Source organism: Symphodus melops (genome assembly GCF_947650265.1).
Source record: "Symphodus melops genome assembly, chromosome: 20".
In the NCBI taxonomy this organism is placed as follows: Eukaryota; Metazoa; Chordata; class Actinopteri; order Labriformes; family Labridae; genus Symphodus; species Symphodus melops.
The window spans coordinates 4,597,573-4,607,317 of NC_136710.1; the positions used below are offsets into that span (position 1 = coordinate 4,597,573).

Sequence of the window (9,745 nt, forward strand, 5' to 3'; positions counted from 1 at the left end):
ACCTGTAATATCATGATGATACACTATATACATAGAGATACATTAAGATATAATCAGCACAGCATAAATGTCCATAATATTTGACTTTCACATCATTCCGCTACCACTCGGATCATACTCTCTCCCTCATTGTCCTCGAGAGGACAGTGAACGGTCATCAAAAGCAGAGAGCATATGAAGTAAATCAAGTCTCTCTGCCCGCTTCGCGCTCAGGAAAGAGTATCACCAACTCATCATCGTGGTTAGCGAGACCAATCACTTTAGAAACACATTTCTCAAGTCAAAAACTATAGAAATGATCCCTGAAAGTATAGTCTTAACTTTAACAACGTAAACCGACACTACTAGTACGACGAGCCTGACCTTCTCACTCACGGTGCGAAAACTAAATACGCTATACAAGATATATAATATTTCTTTTTTTTACTGAGAAAATCAACCAAAATATATCTACGGTGTTCAGCAATGGGCTACACCAAATACATGCCACTAAATGTGTTTACAATACTGAACATGTTGGACAGTTAATAGGTCATATTAATGGTTAAAAAGTGGAAGAATTAGGGTCCAAATGTACATTTAATCACCACTAAACTGGTTATTTGAAACCAAGTTTAAGCGACTCCCCCCACATTGAAAGCCTCCAAAAACCTTAAAGTAATTTTAAAAATAACATCGATAAAGAATACCCACAATGCTCTGTCTATGCACATCTCTCCTCTTATTGGTTGCGGTGAAACTGCCCTAATTGCTAACAACTTGTGTTTGAATATCTTATTGAAAGGCGACATTAAAAAAAAGCAACGAAATAACAAGATAGGTACATGACATCTAACCAGTGAGAAAAAAACGTTAAGATATGGACAGGGAACTAATAATCATGTGTTAAAAAAAAAAATCGCTAACAACCTTGTGTGCATCAATTTAGGCGTCCGGCTAGAAACCACTATAAACTGTGCGTTCCGGGGGAATTCTAAATAGCGCGGTAAAAACCAAATAATAATAATAATATTAACAAAAAATAATAACAAACCCGAAACAATATTTAGAAGGCCCCCAATATGATTCAGAATAAACAATATATAAAGAAATTGTATATGTGATTTAAAAGAGACCTCGAAACAGTTAAGGAACCTCAGAACAGGTAATAACTGAGCGATAATAACAAGATAGAAGAGGAGTAATGAATCAAAATGGATTAATGTTCTACAATGTTATTACATACTTTATTATTACATGACGTTATTATAAATAAATTCATCTGAGATTATTGGTACCTGCAGTAAGTAAGTCTGTATAGACCACAGCCCAAAAAGTGCTTACTGTATTCTGTGTTTATGCTGCTGAACGTGATATCAAATATAATGCCTCCTACTAAAGAAGATGACGCCCCGAGGTTGATGTCTGTTATAGGGTCAAATATCATGCTCATTTTTATACAGGAAAAAAAGACTAGTGATGATTATACTGCAGACAATGCTGCAAGATGCATGCTCAAGCAAACCTCCGTCCACACCGGCAATAAAACTTATAATTTATAGTGTATATTAAGACACAGAGCGCACACTAACAGTCTACCAGGGGTTTATTATGTGGTTTTAAGCACATCACTCCAGACACTTTGCACTGGGTAAATGTGTTGTATGAAATTTAATGCATTTAATGCGTTTAAAATGCATTAAATTGAATACAACAGAAGCACAAACATGCTTGATAATCCCACTTTTGCCAGAAATCATTTCTCGAGCCTTACTTCCATAAAAGAAAGTTTGGTCATATTATTTGGTTACAGATAAATTTCATCCCGTCCATTACACTATTTTCCCACAACATGCAAGTTCACTTTTGTATCTGTAACATGTTTAATCCTCACATGTTGTGGATGTTGATATTTGATATTTTTTTCATCTTGACCAGAAATTTGGAGAGCTTTTTTTAACGGATTTTAAAGCTAACTGACTAATGCTAATTAGCCAATGCTACGTTCTTAATTAGACACAATAACGTCCACACTGAAACTTTTTAAACATCATTTGTTTCGTCGTAACTTATTTCAAACTGCATAATTAGTGTAATCTCTCAGCATAACCAAACATGAACGTTAACAGGATAAACAAAAGACGTAAAATGATCGAGGACTTGACTCACCAACTGAAGAATTCGATGCTCCTCTGCGCGTGCCTAATTCACTTGAAAGCTTTTGCGCTTTTGCGCATGCGCAATTCAGACAGCATCGTTTTACATTTTCGGTAGTTATTGCCAAATACATTTACACATGCAAGGAATTTGAAAGACTATCAACAATAACATTCAGAAAAGCTCCTGCTGACAGATTACATCATATTTGATGTCTTTGATTTTTAATTAATCCGAAGAGTGGAGTAGTATATTTTACATTTACAAGGGATCATTGAAAAATGTAACAATTTATTGTCGACTTTAAAAACTGTATGTCACCAATTAATCCACGAGACATATTGAGGACCCATCAAATTTATGGATCACTGAATTCAAATAATGTTTTATATTTTAAAATAACGACTGAAAATGTGCCAAAATAATATGTTAAATAAAGTAAAACATTTGAAAGAGTGTTATGTTACACTGCCCTCCTCTGGTAGAAATCATATAAATAGATATTCCTCCCGGTCCCCATCTTTGTTTACTCTGATGTCATTCACATGCGCCGCTCACATGTCCTCATACTTGTCAGTTAAGGTAGGTTTCTGCTTCTAAATCCATCACGTTACTTTGAATGTTTAATTAAGCAGATTTAAGTAAAAAGTAATTCATGACGATGAGTTGCAGATGCGGTTTTTGCCATGGAGGTACTTTCAAATCTCTTTCAAATGCTTCACATACACGAGTAGGCTTTGTTTTCGTTTTATTGGAAACATGCATCCCTTATTTATAATAAAACATAAACTACTGTGAGCTATACATCATTTTACCTGAAAAAAAACCTGACATAAATGTGTGTACATTTACCGATGTAAATAAGGCCTTGTATGCTTTACAGGTGATGCATTTAAGGAGCATCGGACAGAAATGGCACAGAAACACTCAGAACAATGTGAAATGCAGCTGAATGAAGTTTCAGAGTTAATTGATCTTCTTCAGATTGATGTGGAGAGTGATGTGGCTGAAGAAAGGCCAGGGAGAGAAGACGCAGGATGTTCAGTAAGTTGTTTTAAATTTCATTTTCTAACTGAAGCTATTTCTTCAATAAGTTCGCTTTTGATTTATTAAAATGTGAGAAAAATACAGTTTTTATTTCAATGCAAATGTATGTAGAGTCTGGGTAGACAAAAAAATATAATCACACACATGACAATCGACATCCAAAATGCAATAAAAGTACTGATCGATTTATGTAATACATAATTAATACATATTTCCCCATGATTTTAGAAACCTTTGTGACTGGTCTTTGAAGAAGATCAAAGTTCCTTAAGGCGTATTATGTACACCAGATATTTTTGATGGTAGTAATTAATACATTTGTGATGTCTTGAGCTGTTCTGCACTTTTATTCGTGTTTGTATCTTTGATAAATAGAAAAATGTATTGAGGAAGCAGCGCAACTGGGAGAGACAGCTGGCAGCAAAGAAAATCAAGAGGAAAGAAGAGAAGCAGAGGAGGAGGCTGAACCGCGAGCAGGAGTCAGGTGAAGACCAAGTGATGAGAAACACATTTTCTTTCTCAAAGGGAGTTTTAAAAAGATTAACAGTCCAGTGAAGAGCTTCTGTAACACCGGCCTTTCGTGTTTTGTTTTTTACATGCAGGTGTAAGCGCAGATAATCCTCAATTCACCAAACGGGTCATGAAAGCGATCACCAGAGAGCGTTTAGCAGAAGCTCAGCTCACAGGGCTCAAACTCTGCGTTGACCTGAGTATGACAGACAGCATGTCGGACAAGGTAAGCCTCAACGTGTCAATATATCAGCAGCAAGTGCTAAACAGCTGGTTTTGATCCAAAGCTTTTGATCAGATACTTACCTTTTGAAACAATTGACCTACTTTTAACTGTGTGCATCAGGAGGTGAGTCGACTGGCCGGTCAGTTAAGAAGACTGTACGGGTCGAACAAGAAGGCGACTCGACCGTTTCGTCTTTACCTGACGGACTTGAAACAGGACAGTCGTTTCTACAGAGAGTGCATACGAATGAACGACGGCTTCCTGAATTATATGGTAAAAAATGGCAATTAACCACCATTGTAAGAGTTTCTCTCCCCTTCAGTTGAATGCATACAATGTACATTAGCTCCAGCTAAAACAACTAAAGCATTCGTGCAATTTCGTTGAAGTCAAAGTAAAACACAAAACAGATACCTTGAGGCTGTTTCTGAGACATCCACTCATCCTGTGAGAGTATTTTCAACATAAACTTCAACTAGTTTGTTGTTTTTCTTCATAAGTTTTACTCAATTTCCCTTCAATCGAGAGCAGGAAGAATATAAATGTTGACCAACCATGCCAGATTCCTTTCACCTTTTATTCCCTTCTTCTGTTTTTTTTTTTTATTATTATTGCAGATGGACATAACAGCAGAAAGCTGCCAGGACCTTTTCCCTCCAGAAACAATCATCTACCTCACACCTGACGCTGAAGAAGGTTTGCATGATTCGTCCCAGAAGTGTTGATTCTCAAGAAGAGACGAGAGTCTCACAAAAACCCCATTCTTTTTTTACTTGTAGTGCATCTTTTAGACCAGCAGAGGGCGCACTATGATCATAACTGCTCATGACGTTTTTCTACTACAACTTTTATCACAGCTTCTACTTTTACTACTACAAGTTAAATTAAATAAACAAGAGTAAGATAAGGATTAAGAAAAGAGAGATGGCTCGAGGAATAAAACAAGAGCGCAAAGACAATGCGTTCAGATTTTCCACCATCTTGAATCCATGTACCTATCATTTCAGCTTTACAAACAGTGGATGCTGACAAGGTGTACGTCCTCGGCGGCCTTGTAGATGAAAGCATCCAGAAGGTATGATACATAAAGCTGAACTATTGCTGCACAACACAATGATGACTGATAGGTCTCATTTAATGATAAGGTTATACTTAACCCTCCGTTCATTTTGGGTAAGAAAAGAGAGAAGTAGAGCTTTCTATCACAGCGACTTTACAGTCTTTCTGCTTTCCCTTTCACCCGCAGAAGTTGAGCTTCTCGAGGGCCACAAAGCTGAGCCTGCAAACCGCGAGGCTGCCCATAGATGAGTACATGGTAAAGAAAGACAACAGCAAGAACTTCCACTCTAAGATCCTCGCTGTCAATCAAGGTTAACATCTGTTATGATTTGTGAGGCGGATTTTATTTATTTATAATCATTTTCATTGAATTCATTCCAGCCTCTCTCTCTCTCTCTCTCTCTCCCTCTCTCTCTCCTCGACAGTGTTTGACATCTTGTTGACTTTCTGCAGCACGGGCAGCTGGACTGAAGCCCTGCAGACATGGTTCCCTCAGGGGAAAGGTTACGTTGTCACGCCGGAGGTTTCTCAAACGCAAACCTAACTCATCGATCGCATGGTTTCATTGTCATACTGTACGTGCATAACGCTTACTGGAGCGTGACTTTGTTTTTAAGCACCTGGCTGGAGGTGAAACACTTGACAAGTGCTGAGTGACTTAAAAGAAGCAAACAGTCTGTGGGGAAGGAGCAACAGGTCGGACTTGAACCAAGACCACCTGCGTGGCGGACCGCCGCCTCTGTACAAGCGTCACAACCTAACTGTACTGCAGTGCCTTGTTTTAGCATGATTTATATAATGTTGTCTGAAAAGGTTTATACTTGTGCGATTACTCTGTTTTACACTTTTATATGTTGTGTGTATATCGTGTGAGCAACAAAAAAAAATGTTATTTGAACTTCTTCAACTGAAGGGCTAAGGCAAATATAGTTCAAGACCTCATAAAGAGAATTCCCACTTACGAAAACACACGCCTTTTAATATTACAGGATGATCTGATGAATACCCTGTACTCCTTAACCGTGCTGGTATTGGCTTTTCTTTAACAATTGTAATAGTCTGGCTGACTGATTGGATTGGTATGCAGTCAGCATTGGCGTCACTTCGAGTTGGCCGGTAAGATGGCCAACTCACCAGAAGTACCTTTTTTTTTTTTTTTCCAGAGTGCCTGATAAACTTCCTCAAAAGCTGTTTAAACATTTTGTGAAGGCGACACCGGATGCACTTCTACAACACGACTACGCATGAAAGAAGATTGAACGAAAACACAAGCGATAAAGTAATCAACCTGAGGCTTGAAAAGATTGAGCAACGGGAGCCTCGACGAAGGGCGAGAAAGTGGAGACGGCTCAAGCAAGAAAGGATGCGGGCCTCTGCTTCACTGGGGATTTGACCAAAGATAACAGAAGCAGGAAAAGCTGGTTTTATCAAGTCTGGTCTGTGGGAACAAGACCAGTTTTGAGTACTACAGTTCTATCTCCCTCCTTCAAGGTACAACTAAAAGACTTGAGCTCAATTGAGGTATAAGACAAGGTCTTAGTTAGCTGTTAGCCATTTTTATATAAAATAACAACCCACACATAGAGTCCTTAAATGTGTTGGTTGATCTTTTGTCCATTACTTAGCTGGCAGATGATACCACAAGCTTTGTCAAAAGGTCAGAGCAGATCACTCTAATTATCAAGAAAATCAAGACATGTTTAAACTATTCTCTTGAATGAAAAAAAAAAAAGGGATCATAGTGTCTGTACACAATCACCGCTTGGTTGACTTTCCAGCGAAAGATGAAGTGAAATATTTAGGCGTGGTTCTAACAAAAGGGAAGAACAAAATGTAGAGACAGTTTGAAAGAAAAGCACGACTATTCTTAATTCCTGGTTGCAGAGAAATTCATCAACTTCGGACAAATGTGTCTCACGAAAACAGAAACACTTTCTACAACTATGTTTCCCTGCTTTTTCACGAGATATTTCTCAAAGCTTTGTGCAATCTGTTCATTAGTCCAATGCTAGCTTCATCTGAAAAAACAAGCATTATCATTTATCTTCAAAGACGTGATGTGGTCAAATCTTAAGAGGACAGGGTTTTGAATGTGATTGACAATAAGTCGATGAATGCAGGCCAAGTTTTTTGAGTAAAGTCTTTTTTTATTCAACGTTTTAGACCGCTCAGAGGAAGTCTTCCCTTTCTGCCAGATTAGAATTCACCAGTTTATTACAGGAATAAAAAAAATGCTACATTTATCTGCTCTCACAATCACACGACCAAACTTTCCATCATGTCACGATGATTTTCAAATTAACAAGCGTGATTAAATACCAAATGCACACATACTGTCACAACACTGCTCACATCAGCTGCACTCACAACACACCTGTCTGCATGTAAAGAATATGAAATCCAGAACTGATGTTATCCAGCACGTTATACAAAAACACTTGTTTATAAAATACAGTAGAAATTAATTTATTTAAGATAAAAGGGTTGAAACAAAACTTAAGAGGAATAGTTCAGTAATTTTACATTCAGGGTTACATTTTGTTTCATGTCTTGTTAAAGTAAAACAGCATGGCTCATGGCTGCAGAGGAATTCAGTTTCAGACTTTGTTCCTTGCTACATTTTTTTTTTTACTCTGCTCACTCATGTTCTGTTCTTCGGAGCTGCTCCCTGCTCATGTAGTTGCTTCTCAAGAACAAAGTGGATCAATTTCTTCACCCAGGAGGAATGAGGATTCAGGCAAACTTTCTCCCCATTCACGAGTCCAGCTCTGGGTTGAAAGACAAAGAAAAACAGAGTTCAGTTTGTTTTTTTGTTTTTTTTTAATGAAGTTTTCGTGGGATTTTTGCCTTTTCCAATTATCGTTGACTAGCATACTATATGTGTGGAGGGGAGGGGGATGGACTAGATGGGCAATAAATCTTCATGTGAACTCCTCTATCTCCTTCTCCTCGTGGAAATAAAACCTCTCAGAGGCACTAACAAAATGTTTATATGCTTTGAACATGAATCTCTCATAAGAAAAACAATTTGTCCAAACTCATTGGCTTGAGAACCTTTTGCTGCTTCGCTCTTTACAATCAACAATGTAAGTAAGGGGTCAGCTCTATTGCACACATTCCCATGATGGCTGAAGGCCTTTCTTTAAACTTACATGACTTCTATTTCCGGACAGTGCGGACCCTCAGGTACGAGCTTGATGCTCCTCAGGCTGTCTGGAGGGATGATCCTCGACTCCACCTGGAGGCACCGACAGTGTGTGTTGTAGTCCCTGCTGATTGGCGGCATACCTGTGACCAGCATACACTCAGTCAGAACACATATGTCACTGGTGTACACGCTGCTCAGGTCTCTCTTTTTCACACATCCTTTGAGACAGTAAACTTGGATCCTCACTTTGACATCTGTTGTCTGTTAAAGTGAGAGCATACAGATGTTTTCAATGTGGTCTTTACTGTGTAGAAGCTTGCGTTGCGATATTTTCTCCCAGAAGACAAAAAAAAAAAAGGTCAATGACTTCCTCTTTTTTTGTTTTCGATTACCAGCTAAGCAAGAAGTGATGATGTTGATGCATTCTGTATGTAATCCTGACATGTGAAGCACTGCTACTGCACAAGACACAAGTTATTGCAAGGTTGAGGTTTTTTTAATGTTTCTTCAACGTTACAATCTCATTTGGCTTTGCTGACCCTACAACCCCGCCCTGTTTCATATTTAAATGGCATTGTCAGTCATGACGTTTGTGTGATAATCATTGATGAATCACAAGCTTACAACTACACTTTCTAACTGCCGATACAGTCATCCTCGTCGTTGCAGCATTCCTCTAAAGGTCACTCTCTTGCTTTGTTTTTTTTTTTTTTTTTTCTCCATTTGAACTATTTGCAGGATATTTCCACTGCTGTGTAAAAGCTGTCTCTTATTGTGCACACAAATGTCCTACAAAACCAGCTCCACCAAGAGCTGGACCAAAAAGATGCAAAAGCAAAAAAAAAAAAGAAGAATCTTGAGAAGTTGTCTTAATGCCCACAATACTTTAACTCATAATGATGTTTAGGTTAAAGCTATTTGGAGCACTCTAATAGCTCAAGGGATGAATCTTATTATCAAACAGCTCGACCCTTTATTGTTTCTTTTACTGTTGCAAAACAGTGTTTATACTTGTGGCAGATGATTTCATAGCTAAAAAAAAACAAAAAAACAAAACGTTCTTGCAGATAGATTCTTTTCTCTCGTGAGAAGAGCAGAACTCTGCAGGCATCCTGTCAAGTCAACAGTGCATTAGCAGCGACCTCGGAGAATGTTACAAAAAAAACCCCCACAGAGTTACAAAGAAGATTTTACAGAGTTTATGTGCTCTTACCGTTAACGAGGACCATCAGGGTCCCAAACACCAGCAGGATGCAGAGCTTCATGTTGTTCAAACAGCTGGTTGTTCACGTCTCTTCACTCAAATGGAAACCGTAGTTTGGACTGTTATCATACAGCCTGCTTTTCTTTATTTATACACACAGTAAAGGGGCACATGACCCTTTACTGTGTGATCATTTCAGAAAAAACCTTTGTGTGTGTGTGTGTGTTGGTTTCACTTTGGTACGTGCACATGTGCAGCAGGAGGTAGTCATGGGACGGTGGATTCAGGGACAGACTGGGGGCCCCGTTGAGGTTAAGACCTGGTGTGCCTGCAGCCACAAACATGAGACACAGAAGACGGACTGTGTGTCTGTCTGTCTGTCTGTCTGTCTGTCTGTCTGTCTGTCCGTCCGTCT

At 38.6% G+C, this 9,745-nt stretch overlaps 3 protein-coding genes and 1 long non-coding RNA gene across 4 annotated transcripts in view; 2 read left to right on the forward strand and 2 right to left on the reverse strand.

The window, feature by feature from the left end:
• Window positions 1-9,745, forward strand: part of rgp1 (GP1 homolog, RAB6A GEF complex partner 1) — a 242,800-nt gene that overhangs the window by 36,558 nt on the left and 196,497 nt on the right. The gene's annotated exons all lie outside the window — the stretch shown is intronic.
• Window positions 96-2,142, reverse strand: LOC306841283. The gene is made up of 2 exons (XR_013781469.1): window positions 1,692-2,142; window positions 96-1,115 (listed from the first exon to the last, which is right to left on the reverse strand). It is a non-coding gene; the product is annotated as an uncharacterized lncRNA (long non-coding RNA).
• Window positions 2,635-5,522, forward strand: trmt10b (tRNA methyltransferase 10B; the record flags this gene model as incomplete). Its single annotated transcript, XM_079371603.1, has 9 exons — window positions 2,635-2,718; window positions 3,020-3,180; window positions 3,559-3,667; window positions 3,786-3,919; window positions 4,040-4,192; window positions 4,537-4,615; window positions 4,927-4,994; window positions 5,166-5,289; window positions 5,404-5,522. Exons 2-9 carry the CDS (start codon window positions 3,049-3,051, stop codon window positions 5,520-5,522), a joined length of 918 nt encoding a protein of 305 aa, XP_079227729.1. The 5' UTR covers window positions 2,635-2,718; window positions 3,020-3,048.
• On the reverse strand, window positions 7,105-9,443 carry cxcl19 (chemokine (C-X-C motif) ligand 19). The gene is made up of 3 exons (XM_079371438.1): window positions 9,340-9,443; window positions 8,131-8,266; window positions 7,105-7,746 (listed from the first exon to the last, which is right to left on the reverse strand). The coding sequence occupies exons 1-3, from the start codon at window positions 9,389-9,391 to the stop codon at window positions 7,620-7,622; spliced, it is 315 nt and encodes a 104-aa protein (XP_079227564.1). The 5' UTR covers window positions 9,392-9,443; the 3' UTR covers window positions 7,105-7,619.